Source organism: Salmo trutta, chromosome 39 (genome assembly GCF_901001165.1).
Source record: "Salmo trutta chromosome 39, fSalTru1.1, whole genome shotgun sequence".
In the NCBI taxonomy this organism is placed as follows: Eukaryota; Metazoa; Chordata; class Actinopteri; order Salmoniformes; family Salmonidae; genus Salmo; species Salmo trutta.
Genome location: NC_042995.1, coordinates 25,352,100 through 25,375,272, shown reverse-complemented (window position 1 = coordinate 25,375,272; position 23,173 = coordinate 25,352,100). Strand labels below are relative to the sequence as shown.

The window sequence follows — 23,173 nt, the reverse complement described above, 5'->3', positions numbered from 1 at the left end:
GGCCAAACTGAGCAATTGGGGGAGAAGGGCCTTGGTCAGGTGACCAAGAACCAGATGGTCACTCTGACTGTGCTCCAGAATTCTTCTGTGGAGATGGAACCTTTCAGAAGGACAACCATCTCTGCTGCACCCCACCAATCAGGCCTTTATGGTAGTGCCCAGACAGAAGCCTCTCCCTAGTAAAAGGCACATGACCGCCACTTGGAGTTTGCCAAAAGGCACCTAAAGGACTCTCATACCATGAGAAACAAGATACTGAGTAAAGGGACTGAATACTTATGTAAGTGTAACATTTCTGTTTTTGTTTTTTTATAAATTAGTGAAAATGTTGAAACCTTTTTTTTGCTTTGTCATTATAGGGTATTGTGTGTAGATTTAGGAAAACACAACTATTTAATCAATTTTAGAATAAGGCTGTAACATAACAAGATGTGGAAAAAGTCAAGGGGTCTGAATACTTTCCCGAAGGCACCGCATGTACATACAAACTAAACAAAAATATAAATGCAATTCTCGTCCAAAAAGTTGACTACATTTTGCCAAAAAGCACCTGGATGATCATCAAAACTATTGGAAGAATGTTCTATGGACAGATGAGTCAAAAGCAGTGAAATTGATCCTATTTATCCCTCGCGCAAACCAACACTGCATTCCACAGTAAGAATCTTATACCAACGGCCAAGCATGGTTGTGGTAGTGTGACGGTTTGGGGTTGCTTTACTGCCTCAGGACTTGGACGACTTGCCTTAATAGAAGACATCATCAATTATCCTCTGTATCAGATAATTCTGCAGGAGAATGTCAGGGCATCAGTCTGTGAACTGAAGCTGAAGCACAGCTGGGTCATGCAGCAAGACAATGATCCAAAACACACAATCAAGTCTACATGAAAATGGTTAAAAAGTAACACATTTTAAGTTTTGGAATGGCCTAGTCCAAGTGGAGATTTAATCCCAATTGAGATATTGTGGCAGGACTTGAAACAAGCAGTTCATGCTTGAAAACCCACAAATGTCGCTGAGTTAAAGCAGTCCTGGATGCAAGAGCTGGCCAAAATTCCTCCAAAGCGATGTGAGAGACTGATCATCAACAACAGGAAAGATTTGGTTACAGTCATTGTAGCTATAGGTGGCACAATCAGTTATTGAGTGTAATGGGGCAATTATACTGAACAAAAATATAAATGCAACAATTTCAGGTTTACAGTTCATATAAGGAAAAAATTCAAATAAATTAGGCCCGAATCTATGGATATCACAGATGTCTTTAAAAAAAAAAAGGTAGGGGCGTGCATCAGAAAACCAGTCAGTATCTGGTGTGACCACTTGTGTTGCGCTGCATGAGACATCTCCAGTGAGGGGAAAAAAGTACACTGCTCAAAAAAGTAAAGGGAACACTAAAATAACACATCCTAGATCTGAATGAATGAAATAATCGTATGAAATACTTTTTTGTTTACATAGTTGAATGTGCTGACAACAAAATCACACAAAAATAATCAATGGAAATCCAATTTATCAACCCATGGAGGTCTGGATTTGGAGTCGCAGTCAAAATTAAAGTGGAAAACCACACTACAGGCTGATCCAACTTTGATGTAATGTCCTTAAAACAAGTCAAAATGAGGCTCAGTAGTGTGTGTGGCCTCCACGTGCCTGTATGACCTCCCTACAACGCCTGGGCATGCTCCTGATGAGGTGGCGGATGGTCTCCTGAGGGATCTCCTCCCAGACCTGGACTAAAGCATCTGCCAACTCCTGGACAGTCTGTGGTGCAACGTGGCGTTGGGGGATGGAGCGAGACATGATGTCCCAGATGTGCTCAATTGGATTCAGGTCTGGGGAACGGGCGGGCCAGTCCACTTCATCAATGCCTTCCTCTTGCAGGAACTGCTGACACACTCCAGCCACATGAGGTTTAGCATTGTCTTGCATTAGGAGGAACCCAGGGCCAACCGCACCAGCATATGGTCTCACAAGGGGTCTGAGGATCTCATCTCGGTACCTAATGGCAGTCAGGCTACCTCTGGGGGGCACATGGAGGGCTGTGCGGCCCCCCAAAGAAATGCCACCCCACACCATGACTGACCCACCGCCAAACCGGTCATGCTGGAGGATGTTGCAGGCAGCAGAACGTTCTCCACGGCGTCTCCAGACTCTGTCACGTCTGTCACATGTGCTCAGTGTGAACCTACTTTCATCTGTGAAGAGCACAGGACACCAGTGGCGAATTTGCCAATCTTGGTGTTGTCTGGCAAATGCCAAACGTCCTGCACGGTGTTGGGCTGTAAGCACAACCCCCACCTGTGGACGTCGGGCCCTCATACCACCCTCATGGAGTCTGTTTCTGACCGTTTGAGCAGACGCATGCACATTTGTGGCCTGCTGGAGGTCATTTTGCAGGGCTCTGGCAGTGCTCCTCCTTGCACAAAGGCGGAGGTAGTGGTCCTGCTGCTGGGTTGTTGCCCTCCTACGACCTCCTCCACGTCTCCTGGTAGCGCCTCCATGCTCTGGACACTACGCTGACAGACACAGCAAACCTTCTTGCCACAGCTCGCATTGATGTGCCATCCTGGATGAGCTGCACTACCTGAGCCACTTGTGTGGGTTGTAGACTCCGTCTCATGCTACCACTAGAGTGAAAGCACCGCCAGCATTCAAAAGTGACCAAAACATCAGCCAGGAAGCATAGGAATTGAGAAGTGGTCTGTGGTCACCACCTGCAGAACCACTCCTTTATTTGGGGTGTCTTGCTAATTGCCTATAATTTCCACCTGTTGTCTATTCCATTTGCACAACAGCATGTGAAATTTATTGTCAATCAGTGTTGCTTCCTAAGTGGACAGTTTGATTTCACAGAAGTGTGATTGACTTGGAGTTACATTGTGTTGTTTAAGTGTTCCCTTTATTTTTTGGAGCTGTATGTATATATATATATATATATATTTAGCAGTATATTTGATCCCCTGCTGATTTTGTATGTTTGCCCACTGACAAAGAAATTATCAGTCTATAATTTTAATGGTAGGTTTATTTGAACAGTGAGAGACAGAATAACAACAAAAAATACTGAAAAACGCATGTAAAAAATGTTATAAAATGATTTGCATTTTAATGAGGGAAATAAGTAAGGAGGCCTACAAACCAGACTCAGTTACACCAGCTATGTCATGAGGAATGGGCCAAAATTCACCCAACTTATTGTGGGAAGCTTGTGGAAGGCTACCCAAAACGTTTGACCCAAGTTAAACCATTTTAAGGCATTGCTACCAAATACTAATTGAGTGTATGCAAACTTCTGATCCACTGGGAATGTGATGAAAGTAATAAAAGCTGAAATAAAGCATTCTCTCTACTATTATTCTGACATTTCACATTCTTAAAATAAAGTGACCTCAGACACTTTTTTATTTTTTATTTATTTTTTATAGATATCTCATGCAGCCGTGTTACAAGTTTGAACACTGGAATGTGTGACGTAATCTACACCTCAATTAGGCTGATATAAATCCATAGTTTGAATGATTTTACATTTGAGTGTCATTAATTCGATATAGCCCACACTTTCTTGTTCTGAACTTCTAAAGCGTGTGGGATATACAGTGCCTTGCGAAAGTATTCGGCCCCCTTGAACTTTTCGACCTTTTGCCACATTTCAGGCTTCAAACATAAAGATATAAAACTGTAATTTTTTTGTTAAGAATCAACAACAAGTGGGACACAATCATGAAGTGGAACGAAATTTATTGGATATTTCAAACTTTTTTAACAAATAAAAAACTGAAAAATTGGGCGTGCAGAATGGGGGAAATATCCTTTCTATTTTATTCAGCTAAGTTCAATTATATTCTTCTTACTATAAAATCATATAATATAAAATAATGGCATGGGACTTATAAGCATATCTTGTCTGCCTATGGCATGGCACATTGCCTGATAACAAACAGTAGGCAAACTCATATTCTGTTCTCCTGAAATGCATTTTCTTTATGTTTTTGAGGACTTGCTTAAAATAAATAATGGATTTATTGTGATGGTGTATGTTCAATTGATTTTTTTCAAGTTTAAAAAAAAAGTTATTTAAAAAGGCATGTGTCAGTGGATGGTGTGGCCTGGAGATGCTAAACGTGTTTATGTTCATTAACGGTCACTTACCGTGAGACGAGACTGGCAGTCTTTTCCATGAAAATAGCCGTCTGACAAAATGTAATAACCGCCACAGCCCTCCTCATGACAGCTGCTGCAGTTTCGATTGAGCTTGGGACTGGCCACTGTTGGTCCTTCGAGGAGGGGGAGTGGAGCTGCTATGAAGTGTAGATACATAGCCACCATGGTGCTTTAATGCTAATGAGCCAGGGTGCTGATGAAGTGCAGTGCCCCATCAAAGTTTCTCTCAACGCAAAGGCATTTTGCTGGCTCTGAGAGCCTCGTAAAACTCCATCACTTCTGACTCCCAGGCTAAGCCATTCCATCTCATTTAGAATTATCCTGCAGTAGGAAGGAAAGCACAGATAAAACCAAAATGGGACAGCGGGGGCAGCTGTAGTCAGTGCAGGAGAAGAACAGATTGTTCTCTAAGTGTGGACAGCAGACTGTCTTTGTATAATACATTTGTTTTCAGTTTATTCAATGGTGAGGATAAGTAACCTGACTAACCTCTCATTTGCTATTTATTTTGAAAATTCATACCAGTTTCAAACAAAATCATCTATTTCAACAATGAGGAAATTGTTCCCTCATTTTAATCATTTAGATTAGAATTTGGCTTTGGATTTAGGGGATCATGTTATTGGTTGTTTTTGGTGGTGTGTAAAGTGTGTGTGTGTACCAGCATCATGCAAGGCGTCCTCCTTTGTGACTTATGACTAATGACAGTATGTGCTGTGAGAGCACCTCATGTATCACTGTCAAGACTGTGTGGTCGGGGTAGAGGAGCCCCTGGTAATGAATTGGTAATTTTATTCTTTACCCCTTATGTGGGGGTGATGGGGTTTGCAGACCAAGTGAAAATGCTGTGACTTACAGGAGCGAGGTGCTTTGTTGTCACCACAGTTCTGGACTCCTTTAGCTATAATTTGAGTATATATTGAGACGAAACTAACACGGCGTCCTCCCAAAAAACGAAATGTTTAGCTTTTCAGTTACCGCTTTGGTGATTAATTTCAACTGGATCACGAACAGAGTGGTTTTCAAACAAATGACTAGCAACATATAAAATCATCATGGCGTAAGTCTCCTCTTTGGTTTAGTGCCTACTGTCATGGTCTGCATATAGATGCAACATCTCAGGATTCAGCCTCAAATGGATGTATGCAATTATTTTTTGTTTTGTTTTACACCACTGAAGTTATCTAATGGTCACCTCCCCCAGCCTTCTTCTCCTTCCTCCCACTGTTCTCTCTCTATGTAGTTAAATGCCTATAATCATCCCAATGCAGGCTCTTTTTGAAGAACCTGGACATAATCAACCCGCCTCAACACAGACTGATAAGGTGGAGTCATGCGTCCTCCGAAACATGACCCGCCAGCTTACATGACCCGACACCCGCCAGCTTAACCCGGAAGCCAGGCGCACCAAGGAGTCGCTAGAGCGCGATGAGCCAAGTAAAGTCCCACCGGACGATGCTGGGCCAATTGTGCGCAGTCCTATGGGACTACCGGCCACAGCCGGTTGTGGCACAGCCCGGGAATGAACCCGGGTCTGTAGTAAAGCCTCTAGCACTGCGATGTAGCGCCTTAGACCGCTGCGCCACTTGGGAGGCCCGAATTAAAGGTGATTTTATTGAGAATAATACAACACTAAACTCACTCCTTGAGTTGCTACTAGTGGCCTCTTCTGATACACGATCAATCTTGGCAATCTTTTTCTGTTTGTCCCATGGTAGCTTTAACAGGCTATGTATACAGAGGACACTATCAAGATCACTCAATTTCCTTTCTGCCTTTTCCCTTCAGGGAAGATGGTCTAATCATGATTGTTTTATAGAATCTGTAACCTGGAAGGTTTGGGCTGTTAGTGCTTTCTATAGAGTGAGGTCAACGTATTTAGACAGACTTTTTTTGGTGATTTTGTATGTGATTTTGCATCCACATTAAAGTGTTCAGAAACATATTTTATTCTTATTTACAATAAAAGTGACTCAAATGACACAGTACATGATTTACCATTCATTTCTATTGGACACAAAATAATCTGAAAAACAACCAAAAACTGCAAATGCATCCAACAAGTTTGTAATGTCACAAGCTTGTTATAGTCATTACATGCTAGGAATTATGGGACCAAATACGAAGTTTTTGACTACTCAAATAAGTGAATTTGTCCAAATACTTTTGGTTGCCTAAAATGGGCTATGTACCAAAAGTGCTGTAATTTATATTTCTATGTAATTTCTATAGATGAAAATTCCCTCAAGTCTTCACCTTAACCTCAATGTCATTGTATCATTTTAAATCCAAAGTGCTGGAGTACAGAGCCAAAACAACAAAAAATGTCACTGTCCAAATACTTTTAGCCCTCACCACCAAGAGAGTGCTACACACACAGAGGGTTAAATATGGTGGTGGGGAGAGTGTGAGGGGAAGATGCAATTGGGCAAATTTAGAAGTAAGGATTAAAGGTGAGTGGGAGAGGGAGAAATCTTTCCATTTCTCAGAGCTTCTGTGAACCTCAGGCAAGTCTGGGCCTGATTTTATGTCAGATGGCTGCTGTTATCTATCCATTTTTTTAATGTACTGTACATATTGTTAACAGTCCTGAGCTGCAGGCAGAGACCAGCTTCTACAATCATGATCTGTACCCCCATTTCTGCTACTTTCTGCTACTATCCACAATCATGCACTCTTCCAGCTTACAGTGCATTTGGAAAGTATTCAGACCCCTTGACTTTTTCCACATTTTGTTACATTACAGCCTTATTCTAAAATTGATTAAATCATTTTTTACTCATCAATCTACACACAATACCCCATAATGACAAAGCATTTTTGCAAATGTATTACAAATAAAAAAACGAAATACCTTAGTTACATAAGTATTCAGACCCTTTGCTATGAGACTCAAAATTGAGGTCAGGTGCATCTTGTTTCCATTCATCATCCTTAATGTTTCTACAGCTTGATTGGAGTCCACCTATGGTAAATTCTGTTGATTGGACATGATTTCGAAAAGGCACACTTCTGTCTATATAAGGTCCCAAAGTTGACCGTGCATGTCAGAGCAAAAACCAAGCCATGAGTTCGAAGGAATTCTCCGTAGAGCTCCGAGAAAGGATTGTGTCGAGGCACAGATCTGGCGAAGGGTACCAAAAAATGTCTGCAGCATTGAAGGTCCCCAAAAACACAGTGGCCTCCATTATTCTTGAATTGAAGAAGTTTGGAACCACCAAGACTCTTCCTAGAGCTGGCTGGCAGGCCAAACTGAGCCACCAGGGGAGAAGGGCCTCTGTAGAGATGGGAGTACCTTCCAGAAGGACAACCATCTCTGCAGCACTCCACCAATCAGGCCTTTATAGTAGAGTGGCCAGACGGAAGCCACTCCTCAGTATAAGGCACATAACAGCCCGCTTGGAGTTTGTCAAAAGGCACCTAAAGGACTCAGACCATGAGAAACAAGATTCTCTGGTCTGATGAAACCAAGATTGAATTCTTTGGCCTAAATGCCAAGCATCACGTCTGGAGGAAACCAGGCACCAACCCTACGGTGAAGCATGGTGGTGGCAGCATCATGCTGTGGGGATGTTTTTCAGCGGCAGGTACTGGGAGACTAGTCAGGATCCAGGGAAAGATGAATGGAGGGAAATATAGAGATCCTTGATGAAAACCTGCTCCAGAGCGCTCAGGACCTCAGACTGGGGCAAAGGTTCACCTTCCAACAGGACAACGACGCTTAGCACCCAGCCAAGACAACGCATGAGTGGCTTCGGGACAAGTCTCTGAATGTCCTTGAGTGGCCTACCCAGAGCCTGGACTTGAACCCGATCAAACATCTCTGGAGAGACCTGAAAATAGCTGTGCAGCGACGCTCCCCATCCAACCTGACAGAGCTTGAGGATCTGCAGAGAAGAATGGGAGTAACTCCACAAATACAGGTGTGCCAAGCTTGTAGCGTCACACCCAAGACTTGAGGCTGTAATCACTGCCAAAGGTGCTTCAACAAAGTAAAGGGTCTGAATACTTAGGTAAATATTATTTTTATTTTAATTGTATTTTTTTATGCATTTGAAAAAATGTCTTAACCTGTTTTTGCTTTGTCATTATGTGGTATTGTGTGTAGATTGATGAGGGGGGGAAACTATTGAATCAATTGTATAATAAGGCTGTAACGTAACAATGTGGAAAAAGTCAAGGGGTCTGAATACTTTCTGAATGCACTGTATATAACAAGTAATGTGTAAAATTATTTTGTAAATAGTTGTTTTGAATACATGCAGATCCTATAGTGTGTTTTTTTTACTCTGGAAGTTACAACCATGTTGGACTAAGTTGTCTGAAAGTTCAATCAATTGCACCATATCCTAAAATTTGGGGAATTATTTTCTTCTGTATGTGGTAGATATGTTTTTGTAGCTTTCAGATTAATGCTCAGTCTCTCAACCCTGGAGCTACAGTGACATTGAGCTGTATTGTAGGATTGAGCTCTCTCTCCCTCTGCCTGTGGGGTAATAGGAATATACTACAGCACTGGTGATAAAGCCGAGCCTGTTCTTTTCTCTGATTGGCTTATTCTCAATGTGACATTTAAATCCAGCAGTGACTACCCAATACTTCACCTGCTTTCACTCGCTCGCTCTCTCTCTCTTGCTTCCTCCCCCCCGCCCAGTGGCTGTATTCACTCTGGGTTTTGTCTGTGCACCAGCGACAGTATCAGCGCGACATGGAGAGGATAAACTCAGCCACACACCTCATCTGCATCGATGCACACAGTCAAGCCGGATCTTTTGAGGAGGAATCTCGTTTAGACACCCTGATCAGCACAGGATTAAGGACACAATTCTGTGGCACTGTAATTTTAAAGGAATACTCTAACTACTTTTTTTTCCTTTTAGATCTTTGGATTCTTAGTGGATTTTACATACTGCTTTCGTTGGCTTGTTTTGGTTTACCTGATGCGTTGATTTTAACGATGCAAGCAGCGGTGCTGAGTACAGGCTTGCTCTGATCCGCTCCGAGTTGACCTCTGTGAGCTCGCTCTCCAGCTCTGTCAGTCCTCCACATAGGCATCACATCAGCTGTTCTGAGAAAACGGGGGGAATTTCCCTTTTATTGCCCACCCATCATGCCATCCAGGGAGTTGTACATAGTCAGGGAGGGGAAGAAGTCTCTGGTACACGAGGCTAAGAAGGAGGGGGCGCAGAAGAACATTATGGCCACAGCCCTGGGTGTGAGGATGGGGTCAGGGACCCAGAAGCCCCGTGCCACCTTCTGGCAACCTCTCAAACTGTTTGCCTATTCACAGCTCACCTCACTGGTCCGTCGAGCCACCCTGAAGGACAACGACCACGCGACCAAGTATGAGAAAGTCCACAATTTCAAGGTAAGACCTGAACTTGCCTGCTTAACACTTCTTACTTTTCCTCTTCAGCTCTTTCTTTTTCACTGCCTTTATGGTGGTTATATCACATTTTGAGGTTGTTTGATTGGCATATTTTACATTTTTGGAATGACGGGGGAGACAATTGCCTCTTTGTAAAAGATCGAATATAAATTCTGATCGGCTTCTGACTAGTGAGCATCATTTTGAGTAGTCATGAAGGAGGAGGGATTGTAGTAGTCCTCAGCAACCAATAGAGTAGTCTGACTGGCTACCGGACCTGTCGTGGGTAGCTCATATAAACTGGGAGAGGGAGACAACCTGACAGAACACAACACAGCCCTTAATCCCATTCTGCCCAACCAGACGCTTGGGGACCCTCACAGAATCCAGCCGCATCTTGCTAACCACGCCACTTACCAGTCAAACACAGCAACCATCTTCTCCTAAAATAATCTCAGCCAGATATAATTTTACTAGAGCATGTGAAAATAATTAATTTGGTTTTGTGAGGTTTTTTTAAATACCAAGACTGCTATAACACCAGTCATTAGGTTTTCTCATTTGTTGTTTGTCTTGTCATTTGCACAAGATGCCTATCCTCCACGTTCCCATTCCCAAAATAACAATCTAAAACAAGAGTCCACCATGCTTTTCACAGATATATGTTGAGCATTTCTGATTTGGTCTAGCCATTACCTGGCAGAACTAGGCATTTGTTTGATGTAGTCCCTTTTAGATATGTGATAACCCTGGCATTGTCAACCATGGTACACACATACACTCCCACCACCGCCACTCTCCAACCCCCATTAAGGCCTGCCAGTCTACTTTCTAGTGCTGCTTATCTCTCACACAGGGATAATTCCCAATTGGCTCCTTCAGTGTGCGCAGGCTGTGGAGAGCCAGGGGAAAGCCTAGTATGTCCATCTATCCTTCCATCCAGTAAAAAAGTGACCATGTTTTCATCCTCTCTTCCTCTCCCCTGCAGGTGCACACCTTCCGGGGACCCCACTGGTGTGAATATTGTGCCAACTTCATGTGGGGCCTCATCGCTCAGGGAGTTAAATGTGCAGGTAAAGGGAGGGTGGGAAGCAAACTGTGGTCTCTGCTTTGTGTTTTGTCTTTTAACACACAGCTAGTTTGAACCAGGTTTCGAGGAGATGTCATATACAGCACCATACCAGTGTCTACAGGGCGTTCGTAAATTCTATCTGGTAATCTATTCGAGTTCAGAGCACTCTGGTTTGAGAGTGTCAGAGCACAGAATAATTTATGAATTTACGAACGACAAGTTGTGCCTGTTGATATGACAGGTGCCAGTAAACATTGGCTAAAAAAACGAATTGAAATGTTGCAAGTAAGTTACAATCACTAACCATCTTGATAACATGAAAATAGTCTAACCAGCGCAGCAAAGGTGAGTAAAATTAGTCAGAGTGAGCTGTTCTCTCATTTTTGTCTTTAAAGTAGCTAGCTAGTCAATGTTAGCCAGTTAGCTTGGATGCTTGGCTGCCGTTATTAGAATTTTTTTATTTAACCTTTATTTTAGGGAAAACATTTGAAAACCTACATATCTTTCGGAAAGTATTCAGACCCCTTGACTTTTTCCACATTTTGTTACGTAACAGCCTTATTCTAAAATGGATTAAATTGTTTACCCCATAATGGCAAAGCAAAAACTGGTTATTAGAAATGTTTGCAAATGTATTAAATCAAAAACTGACATTTCCATAAGGGTAAGGGTAGGCAACAACACGTCTGCCACGCTGATCCTCAACACAGGGGCCCAATGGGTGCATGCTTAGTCCCCTCCTGTACTCCCTGTTCACCCATGACTGCGTGGCCAAATACGACTCCAACACCATTTAATTTTGTTGACGACACAACAGTGGTAGGCCTGATTACCGGCAACGATGAGACCGCCTATAGGGAGGAGGTCAGAGACCTGGCCGTGTGGTGCCAGGACAACAACCTCTCCCTTAATGTGAGCGAGACAAAGGATCTGATCATGGACTACAGGAAAAGGTGAGCCGATCAGGCCTCCATGAACATCGACGGGGCTGTAGTGGAGTGGGTCGAGAGTTTCATGTTCCTTGGTGTCCACATCCCCAACGAACTATCATGGTCCAAACACACCAAGACAGTTGTGAAGAGTGCATGACAACAGCTTTTCCCCATCAGGAGACTGAAAGTATTTGGCATAGGTCCCCAGATTCTCAAAAAGTTCTACAGCTGCACCATCGAAAGCATCCTGACCCGGTTACATCACCGCCTGGTATGGCAACCGCTCGGCATCTGACCCAAGGCCCAGTACATCACTGGGGCCAAACTTCCTGCCATCCAGGACCTCCACCAGGCGGTGTCAGAGGAAGGCCCTAAAAATTGTCAGACTCCAGCCACCCTGTTCTCTCTGCTACCGCACGCAAGCGGTACTGGAGTGCCAAGTCTAGGTCCAAGAGGCTTCTAAACAGCTTTTACCCCCAAGCCATAAGACTCCTGAACATCTAATCAAATGGCTACCCAGACTATTTGCATTGCCCATCCCCCCCTTTCCCCCTCGTTCACACCGTTGCTACTCTCTGTTGTTATCATCTATGCATAGTCACTTTAGTACCTCTACCTACATGTATTTATTACCTCAACTAACCGGTGCCCTCGCACATTGACTCTGTACCGGTACCCCCCTGTATATAGTCTCGCTATTGTTATTTTACTGCTGCTCTTTAATTACTTCTTAGTTTTATTTCTTATTCTTATCTGTATTTTTTTTAAACTGCATTGTTGGTTAGGGGCTCGTAAGTAAGCATGTTGTGTTCGGCGCATGTGACTAATACAATTTGATTTGCTCTAGTTTTCAATGTCACTTTAAGGGCAAATTGATCAGAGATCGCCACTGCAGACCTTAAGAAATGATGTGCATGATAAAGTGGGTTCTTACTATTGCTCTTGTAATACAGGGCTCCCTTGCAAACAAGGCTGGTCTCAATGGGACCCCCTGCCTAAATAAAGGTTAAATAAAACATACACAATTCATCTCCAATTGGAAAAGAAATCAGATTGGCATAACATTGAGGATGCGTTTATGCGTTGTAACAGAAGAATCGTTTTTAGTGCTGCCTGCCATTTTAAATTGTGATAATGATACTTTATTTAGGCAGGACTACCCTGCCTAAATAAAGGTTCAATTAAATGATACAGCATTATTGCTAGTCTCTTTTTCTGCCCAGATTGCGGTTTGAATGTCCACAAACAGTGTTCCAAAATGGTGCCAAACGACTGTAAGCCTGACCTCAAGCATGTCAAGAAAGTATACAGTTGTGACCTTACGACCCTGGTAAAAGCCCACAATTCCAAGCGACCCATGGTGGTGGACATGTGCATACAAGAGATTGAGTCTAGAGGTGAGCAGTAGAAAACGACCCACTTGTGATGTTTTTTTGCTATACGGTTGTTATGGTTTCAGACATCCTCCAGTAACAATGTTCATGTTACTTTGTTCGAATTTCCTGACAAGTAATGGAGAGGTATGAATTTGTACTGGTGTTAGTTTGATAAATGTAAAGCTGTTTAATTTGTCATTGTCTTTCTCTCCCGTCCTTCTCTAACTGTAGGTGTTCAGTCTGAGGGCCTGTACAGAATCTCAGGCTTCAGTGATCTGATTGAAGATGTGAAGCTGGCTTTTGACAGAGGCAGGGCCCTTTTCCCTTTTGCCACTGTATCGCATTCAGTTACCTGCTTTCTGGCTGGGGCAGTCAGTGGGTATCAATTGGACTTAGGCCATGGACAGCATTTTTCAAGGACTATTGTTGATATTGCTGAAAGATTGCGGGGACTAGGTTGGACAAAAACTGATTTAATTGTTAATGGCAGTTATCAAGTAAGGCCAATCGAGTGCCAACTGAGTTTATAATCTCTAGACTGGCTGCATAGCCACAAAACAATGTCATTCTAAGTTCTTATTTTGGATGCATGCAACCGTTGTGGCATCTTTTAATTAACTGCCCCATCTATAGTTAAGTTAAACAAATTCTCCCTCTCTCCCAATAGATGGTGAAAAGGCGGACATTTCTGTGAATGTGTATGAAGACATCAATATAATCACTGGCGCACTGAAACTGTACTTCAGGGATTTACCTATTCCTCTTATCACGTATGATGCCTACCCAAGGTTCATGGAGGCAGCAAGTTAGTCCTAAACTTAGCCCGTTTAATGAATATTTCTATTTAGATTTTTATTTGGTGTGTGTTACGGTTCCTATCCTGCAGACGCTGACTGTGTGTCCGTTTTGTCGGGTTCTAGAGATTACAGATCCAGACAAGCGGTTAGAGGACCATCATGAAGCTCTGAAGCTGCTGCCACCTGCACACTGTGAAACACTGTGTTATCTCATGGCCCACTTAAAGAGGTGAGACCAAATATTGTAGTATATTATGGTAAAACAGGCGTATAGTGCCTAGTCATTGAGTAGAGACAATGATTAGATGTACAGTCTATTAAAACTTCTTAGGGAGCGACGTCCCGTCAACGGGACAGTTGTAAGTCATGCAGAGCGTTGTGTCATGATCGCAGATTTTAGAGAAACAACAAATGTCAGTACGTATGTGTCTAATATCGGCTGAAAGCTTCAATTCTTGTTAATATAACTGCACTGTCAATTTACAGTAGCTATTACTGCGAAAAAATGTCATGCTATTGTTTGAGAGCCCCTAACAACAACACTTTTTTCACCGCGATAGGTTTGATAAATTCACCGCTGAAGGTGAAATGTGTACTTACATTCTGAAATCTTGCTCTGATTTATCATCCAAAGGGTCCCAGAGATAACATGAAGTGTCGTTTTGTTGGATAAAATCCTTTTTCATATCTTAAAAAGGTCCATATAGCATGCATGATGGATTTTGTATTTCCAGTTGTTCAATTTGCAAAGAACAGAATCTGTGAAAATCTAACCCTAAACGTTGTTTGAACCAGTCAAATCACATTTGTATGTATTCCTCTGAGATCCTAGAACGTAACCGGACTTCACTATATCATTAGGTTTGTAGTATATCCTATAGGACACCAAATTTGGTCAGAGAGCGACGCTTTCATGGCACGCCAATGACACGGGCGGTCTTCAACTTTGTCAAATAAGCATCAATCGGGGTCAAACAAAGCTAACTAGATAGCCAATGATCTGGGCTTAACGGGAGTATCTGGAAACCCTATATCTGTCGCAAAATGCAGCTGCTAACCTTGTGCGACAGCATGCCTTTTCCTTTTGGACAAAAATTATACGAATATTCCGAGTTACGAAGTTATGAAAACTGGTTGTTTTGCAAATGTTTAACTTATAATATGGCTACTAATACTGGAAAAGCTAAATCAAAGTCCAAGTATACAGATTTGACGAAATTCTTGAATAAAAACGTTATATGAATGCAAAAATGTCTCCTTCACGATTTGCCCAAATGTCATGTAGTTCGCTCATACTTCAAGATATCTGTCTGAAACTTTGCGCATACACAGCTGCCATCTTATGGACACCATCAGAATTACAACCAGAGTGATAGCTTGAAGTGAGACCTTTCAGTTGCATTTCAAAGATGGTGGTAAAAAGAAAAAAAAGCGGTTGGTTTTTTTCTTTGTATTTTCTTCTACCAGATCTTTTGTGTTTATATTCTCCTACATTCAATTCACATTTCCACAAACTTCAAAGTGTTTCCTTTCAAATGGTACCAAGAATATGCATATCCTTGCTTCAGGGCCTGAGCTACAGGCAGTTAGATTTGGGTATGTCATTTTAGGCAAAAATTGAAAAAAAGGGGGCTATCCCTAAGAAGTTTTAACAATAACAAAAAAATCTGGAGATGTCTTGATTGCATAAATATGTGCGCACCTGAACAATAGTTGGTGGAAGCACCTTTGACAGCCATTAGGATGTTAAAAATAGTTTTTTGGCCACAAATAAAAATGCCTATTTGTAATTCTCACACCACTTTGCAATGAGCTGGAGGCAGTATGCGTTTCTAAAACATATACTATAGCTACTTAATTGTTTGAAACCTGTGCATTTTACTACATAGTATGAGGCATGTTTTACCTTGTTTCAACGTAGCCAAGGCAACATGTCACCATCAGTAGAGGCAATTATTTTATACAGACATTGAAACTAGTAGCTCATTTCTTGTTCTATTTTTATTTCAACTGTCTTTCATTTTCCGGTAGCCAAATGCACATTTGCGTGTAGCCTACTGCCTTGTGCATATTGCTGTGCTAATAATGTTAAGCAATAATAGTTTATCAACATTTTAAGCTAAACGGTCTTGATCTGTTGTATCAGATTCATTGCTTTTAAAAAGAAAATGTATGTCACCTAGGCCTTCTGATTTTATGAATGAATGTGGTATCTATCCACAACTGAGTCTGGGCTATTTATTTCTCGACAAGCTGACCAATAGAATAGTTAAACTTTTTTTCTACTATGCGTATAGTAGATTTCCCCAAGTAAATTGAATTAAATTGCCAACATGTATATAGCCGAATTAGCCTACTCCTGTCTATACAGAAATAAGTAAAATAATTCAAAATAGACTACTAAAGCATGATTTGGCCACAGAGGATCATTAGCTTCAGTCGGAAGGAAAGGCAGCGAGCGCTGCAAATACCAAATAGATTGTTGATTTACGACTGTCACTGAAAAGTAGAGGCCCAGCCAGGCATATTACAATATTTCTAAATTACATCGCAGGAAAACATAGTTTGGAAAGCAAATGGCTATTGCTGTAAAGAGAAGACAATGAAAAGACTAATCTGTATTTTAGATATCAAAATGTTCATCTTAATTGAGCGAATAACAGTAGTCCTATAGCCTACCTTATTGGCACCAGCGGAGAGCATCGGCTATCATTGTTGGGTCAGTCCCACTTAAGTTTGTTTTTGGACAATAATTTCCTCCTCCAGTTTAGATGAACGTCGTATTTGTGTCTCCCCTTATCGTAGGCCTATTATATGGACAACCTTGTTTTTATTAATTGTGAGTTTCAGCAGAGTAGGCTACCCTGTAATTTGTCTTATTAAAAAAGATTCTGCTAATGTCTCCAGTCATATAAAGTGTAGTAGAATTGCATGAAATGTGTTTTTCACGTGCAAAGAAAGAAGAAATGTATCTGATATAGCCCAGGCCTCTACACTATACTCGCTCAGCCATGCATTGATTGGTATTTTATTTGCAAACAGTGATTGAGTCATAGCCTACTATTTGTAATGTGATCTTACATCAGACTTCAAATGTGATGATGAATGGTATTTTATATTATAAAGGTGCATTTTTATGGTGAAAATTTGCTTCCCCAAACTTATGGGTCTGGTACATTTCTCAAATGTAATTTAAATGAAAATGCTGCCGGTCAAATGTGTGGCGCCACATTTTCCTAACGGAGTCCCTGGCATGCACGTATTTTGCCGCTCTGTTCCAGTGGAATCTAACAGCATCTTTATCTCACGTTGAATAGTTGATTCCTGCCATGTCAATTAATTTATTCTGTTATAGTATTTATAATATAATGCAATATAGTACAATAAAAATATTTTTTTTCCATATGAATAACTAGTGAGATGTTCCAAATTCTAATCCATCTTCGATACAGTGTGCGCATCAATTCACTTTGTTTTTCTTGCCATTGTGAACTAAGCGTTGTACATTTGTAAATTCAATCACCCCTCTTCCCGACAGCTAAAGGTCCGAACCTTCTGCGCAGGTGCTGGGTTCTCTACTTTGCACAGTCTCTGCTCTACTCGTTGAGCTGCCCAGAGAACATGCTACCCTGGCGAATGATGCTTTTTTAATAAAGTTAGATCAAAGCTGAATCAATGTCTACAAGATCACATAATGATAGTATTCTATATAACATAACCGAATATAATAGCATAGTATAACATACTGTAAGTCAAATTACATCACCTAATTTCATATGAGATTTTCGGGTGATTGTGCGCATGGTCACATTTTTCTCATGCGGCCAAAACTCAGCAGCGCTTGCCAAAGAATCACATGCACAACGTGATTCGAATCTTCAGTTCTGGGGAAAAGGGATCCATGGGGGTGGGATCCGCAGCCTCTGCCTTATTTTAATTACAAAATCAAATACCCGTCGGCCAATGGCGGTTCTAGTGTTAGAATGTGTAAATACTTGTGAAGCAGCTTATTGTGTGACTTAAGGAAAATCTTAGGACAAATACTTATGCAATCAAGACAGGCCTTTTTTCAATTATTATTAATTGTAAAGTTAATATTTTTTACTAGGCATTATATGTTAACAGTAGCCAATAATTTGTTTTATGGTAGAAAACTAATTTGGCCTTGAATGAGCATGTCAATGGCACCCAAAGGTTTTTTTTTTTTTTTTTTGCTGTTTCTCTCTCTTTGCCTGACCCTTTCCTGTTCCTCTTCAAAGGGTAACCCAAAATGAGAAAGACACCCTGATGAATGCAGAAAACCTTGGCATTGTTTTTGGGCCCACCCTCATGCGTGCCCCAGACCTGGATGCGATGACGGCGCTCAATGACATCCGCTACCAGAGACAGGTGGTGGAGACGCTTATAAAGAACGAAGACATTCTGTTCTGAAAGGGGATGACAAACAATGAAGGAATCTTAAATCATGAATAAGCTATTTACTCATAATTTAGAAAGGAGGAAGTGACAATGTTTTTAATATTTTCCCTTTGTAAAACCAAGACTTGAATAATAATGGAGTTTTTGCACCATTGTACATGATTTTCCACTCCCAGTGAACCATGTCTGAAGAGATGTCTGTTGGGTTTGAATCACGTACCTTAGACTTGTCTTTTGCATGTTCATCCCCCCCATTTGTGTCGGGGTAATTGATGGAACACACATTCCTTTGGATAGCTAGTATGTGATTTTGTTTTCAGATATTGGGTCAAACCAAAAGGAAAGAGAGAGGACTCAACTTTATCTCTGACATTGTAGTGTCTTTGACAGCATGGGCAGTGCCATTGATGCTAAAACCCATAGGAATCCCCATCCAGTTGGCTACTTTTAATACTTTGAAATGGCGGCGGCATGGTGGAAGCCCTCAATGGCAATGTCCATGCCAAAATGGGTTATATACATGATGAGTCCTCTATCTCTATGGGTCACACTCACTCATTAACGGCTCTCTCTGATCTTGTAGATGTGGCTCATTTGTTTCATGATGGGTTTATTTTTCCTGTGAATCACTAATGTACCTGGATGTAACATAGAATACCATCAGTTAAAAACCTTGTTTATTTTGTTTAAAATTGTCGTTTGTATGTTGTTCATTTCAAATAAATGAAGTGGGATATTTATATAATTTCAGCCAGTAGTTCTAAAGTTAGCCTAGCACTCACAAGCCATAAAAGGTGCCTTAAATGTAGTATATCATATTAGCGGTGTGTCCCATGTACATTTGCACTTCATTTATATTATAATGAGGTGCCACACCATTTGTCCTGACTGCCCCTATTGTCAGAGTATCCAATGTGCCCAAGTGATCAAGCCTGCCACTTTTACCTTGCAGCATCATTGTATGTGTACCTTCCTATCAACATTGTCCATCTGTTTTGGTTGTTTGAAGTATCCCTTTATTCCTTGACAGACTATGGCACAAAACTTTTCTAGTTTAAAAAGTATAAATGGTACCAAATAGCTCAATGGATGCAAAGTTGAGTCAGTCTGGTTTAATTCGAACCTAACTAACCAGTTTGATTACAATGGGAAGCCCATCCACAGTGGATGGCCCATCATCAGGCAATTAAGTATGCTAAGCCTGTGACAAGGTCTGTGAGAGTTTTGTGCAAGAAGGATCAGTCATGTATCCCAGTTTTGCGGAACAGTGTAGCTTAATAACAGGAAGAATAAACCGATATCATGACATGCCTTGCTCATATCGCTATCAAAATATTAGATTTCTATCAAATTATTAATATTGGTGCCCACCACCAAAAATTTACAAAATGTAGGGCCCTATAAAATCACTTTTTCTCAAATTAGTTTTGTTGCAGTTTTTTCCCAATTTTTTTTTTTTAGGTTTTTGCTCTCAATCTTTATAGAAAGAAAACCAAGTTGGATGTTCTAAGTTCACAACAATGCTTAAACCACATCAGGGGACTACTTTTGAGCTCTGAGTTTTTTTAAAAGAAATTAAGATTGTGTGTAAATTAAGTGCACAACAGCAACACACCGTGTTTTGGTTAGCATAGGTTTCTGTAGCACTCGTGATCGCAAAGTTTGCTAAACAAATGGCCACTGGATTGATGCAAATAATCATATCATTTTGCCAGGTAGGCTACTTTGTAGTATAACATTTAATTGAGAAGGTTTTTGGGAAAGCCTTCCCATATCTACCAGAAGATGGTTATCATTAGCATCATTGCTAACGGCTACACAAAGTATAGACATACACACACACACACACAGATGGGGGCATTCCTGTGCTGTTTCAGAAAGTTGCAGGAAAATACAAATCACTGATGCATTTTGTTCAGGTCTTATGATTAACTTTTTTAACGTTGTTGAATTCTGTTTTAATATCTGTATTCCTTTTCCTTCCACATTCTCCGGAACGCAGATTTGATAGAGCCCTAAAAATTATGCCAAACTACCTTCCTCGAGCGAGCAAGTGAAACTTGTGGGTTCTATGTTGTGGATTACCTGTCATAGGGACTGGCCTGTGTTGCAGGTTTATCAAGACCAACATGGAATTATTGATTTCGATGGCAACATTACAAAAAAGGTAGGCCTGTATTTTCTCAATGGCTGAAAAGCAAGCTAAATGTATTATATTCCTTGAGCAAAAAGTATTTTTCATCCAGCTCTACGCAGTGAGTAATGAAAAGTAGCCGATACAGCAATATTGTTTTCCGTACAAAGTACACAAATAATTGTTAGGAATAATATTTAGGCCTAATTAAAATGTTTAAGTACCAACACTAACGGACCAGTTATACTAGGCACTACCTCTAGCAGCAATCAAAATAATGGAGACCAGTCATTTTTGATGGAGGGTAGCAGACACGAGTATACATTCAGACTTAAATCAGCAGTTATGAGCTTGGCAACCAGGGCTCACCGTCCCGCGTTTATGCGATAAATCGGAGGTGGGATTGTCTTCCTAGCTAGCTCTAACACCGTGCTGGACAGGCTAATTGCAAATGTGACGTGCAAAGGAAGATCTTGGTGATTCCTAGTCCTACTACTTTGTAGCTATTGATATAACTGGGTCTTGAAGGGGCAATCTGCAGTTGCTACATCCATTTGTGGACTTTTAAATTAATGATATACTCATTGATTCTTGATGAATATAACTTATAACCTAGTTCAACTGTTTTACCCCATCAGAACCCAAACTATAAACTCAAAATAGAAAATATAAGCCCAAAATATAAGCTTACAATGTAAATGTAAACAAACACTGTATAGCCTCAAAACATGATTAATTCAAATCTATTTTTTTTATATATATAAAATAATTAAGGCGCAACAGCAAAATAACAGTAGTGAGGCTATATACAGGGGGTTCCGGTACAGAGTCAATGTGCAGGGGCACCGGTTAGTTGAGGTAATATGTACAGTTGAAGTCAGAAGTTTACATACACCTTAGCCAAATACATTTTAACTCAGTTTTTCACAATTCTTGAATTTAATCCCAGTAAAAATTCCCTGTCTTAGGTCAGTTAGGATCACCACTTCATTGTAAGAATGTGAAATGTCAGCATAATAGTACAGTGATTGATTTCAGCTTTTATTTATTTCATCACATTCCCAGTGGGTCAGAAGTTTACATACACTCAATTAGTATTTGGTAGCATTGCCTTTAAATTATTTCACTTGGGTCAAACGTTTTGGGTAGCCTTCCACAAGCTTCACACAATAAGTTGGGTGAATTTTGGCCCATTCCTCCTGACAGAGCTGGTGTAACTGAGTCAGGTTTGTAGGCCTTCTTGCTCGCACACGCTTTTTCAGTTCTGCCCACACATTTTCTATAGGATTGAGGTCAGGGATTTGTGATGGCCACTCCAATACCTTTACTTTGTTGTCCTTAAGCCATTTTGCCACAACTTTGGAAGTATGCTTGCGGTCATTGTTCATTTGGAAGACCGATTTGCAACCAAGCTTTAACTTCCTGACTGATGTCTTGATGTTGCTTCAATATATCCACATAATGTTTCTCCTCATGTTGCCATCTATTTTGTGAAGTGCACATTTGTAAGTGACCCCAAACTTTTGAACGGTAGTGTATATGTGTGTGTGTGTGTGTGTGTGTGTGTATATATAAATATAGAAAGGTGTTCTTACCAGATACACACTTAAATTTAAAATGGCCAATATAAGAGTCTCTAGCTCTGGTATTGTACTGCTGAATGTCTCTAATAAAAGTAAAATAGTTGGGGGCTAAGTCAGTAATAACCAGTTTAATTAATATAACCCTTAATTAATACAAGCCAACCTAGCTGATTTAAAATGTTCGACCTCCAGTACATGGGGATAGTTTAATTGGCTGGTCAGTAGCTTATTCTTTAGATGTTTGGGGCTGCTGGTGAATCATGGTGTGCACGCATAGTCAAAGTGATACTGAACTAGCCTACCTGCTAGATGGTGTCACTATCAAGCCATTTTGAGGTCCGAGCTAGGAATTAAATGTTTTTGCTTTATCTTTGTTAAAACCTTCAGGGCCATAGCTTACCAGTCAGGTACCTATCCAATTCACACCCAAGGTAGCTGACTGATGTACTTGGTGTAACTTCTGAGTTGCCAACTTTGACACTAAAACAGGGGACCTTGCAAGCTTTGCTCTGGAACCAAATAAGATTGATTGCGTTTTTCCAAGATGCAGAGAAAGATTTATCGAAAAATCTATTTGCTGATATTGGATAACTGCACTGAGTATATTTTTCTTATGGGACACAAGTAGAGTCATTTGCATACAAAACAATTGACAAGAGCAGGATGATTTATGTTAAAAAAAAAAAAATGTAGGGTTGGGGTGACCGAAGGAAGACATGGGTGACTGCTTGTATCTCTCAGTCTTGGGCTGTGGACAAGGCGGCAGTTAGCTAGTCTTGTAAAGGGACCTTTAAAGAGGAAAAAGTCCAGGCACAATTTCTCTCTTTGCTCATGGAATGAGGGTAGTGATAATGAATTTAGTGCAGCCTTGTATCTGAGATATGCTGTGCCAAGGATGATTCGCCAAGCCTGCTTTTGGTTGCGCTCTAGCTGGTCAGAGTGCCTGAGTTTAGGAGTCAGTGCCAGGGCCGGCAGGGGAAGCGGGCCCGATTCTTTCCCTGGGCGGAGTACACCCAGAATTCACTTCGTCACTCCTCCACCAGGCTGTCTCCTTTCCAGTGCGTCCTGGGGTACCAGCCGGCCCTGTCTCCGTGGACCCCGAGCCAGAGCTCCTGTAGAGGAGGTTTGGAACACTGCCCAGGTTATGCTCCAACGCGCCGTCCGCCACCAGAAAGAGCTCCAGGCTCCAGTGTTTCATCCTGGTGATCGCGTCTGCCTTCCACCAGGAACCTCCCACTCTGCCTGACCTGCCGGAAGCTGAGCCCCCGGTTTGTGGGGCCATGCAAAGTCCTCCAGAGGATCAATGAAATAACGTACCCATTACAG

General features: G+C 41.3%; 1 protein-coding gene across 2 annotated transcripts in view; it reads left to right on the top strand.

Annotated features, from left to right (window-relative positions):
* The window catches only part of LOC115179350 (N-chimaerin), a 38,364-nt gene extending 19,494 nt beyond the window's left edge, over window positions 1-18,870 (top strand). For both annotated transcript variants that reach the window (XM_029740784.1, XM_029740785.1), the window contains 7 exons: window positions 9,457-9,534; window positions 10,523-10,607; window positions 12,762-12,935; window positions 13,146-13,223; window positions 13,582-13,719; window positions 13,835-13,940; window positions 17,971-18,870. In XM_029740784.1, the coding sequence (XP_029596644.1) occupies window positions 9,457-9,534; window positions 10,523-10,607; window positions 12,762-12,935; window positions 13,146-13,223; window positions 13,582-13,719; window positions 13,835-13,940; window positions 17,971-18,142 (831 nt within the window). In that variant the 3' untranslated portion in view covers window positions 18,143-18,870. The remainder of the gene's footprint in view (window positions 1-9,456; window positions 9,535-10,522; window positions 10,608-12,761; window positions 12,936-13,145; window positions 13,224-13,581; window positions 13,720-13,834; window positions 13,941-17,970) is intronic.
* The last annotated feature ends 4,303 nt before the right edge of the window (window positions 18,871-23,173 follow it).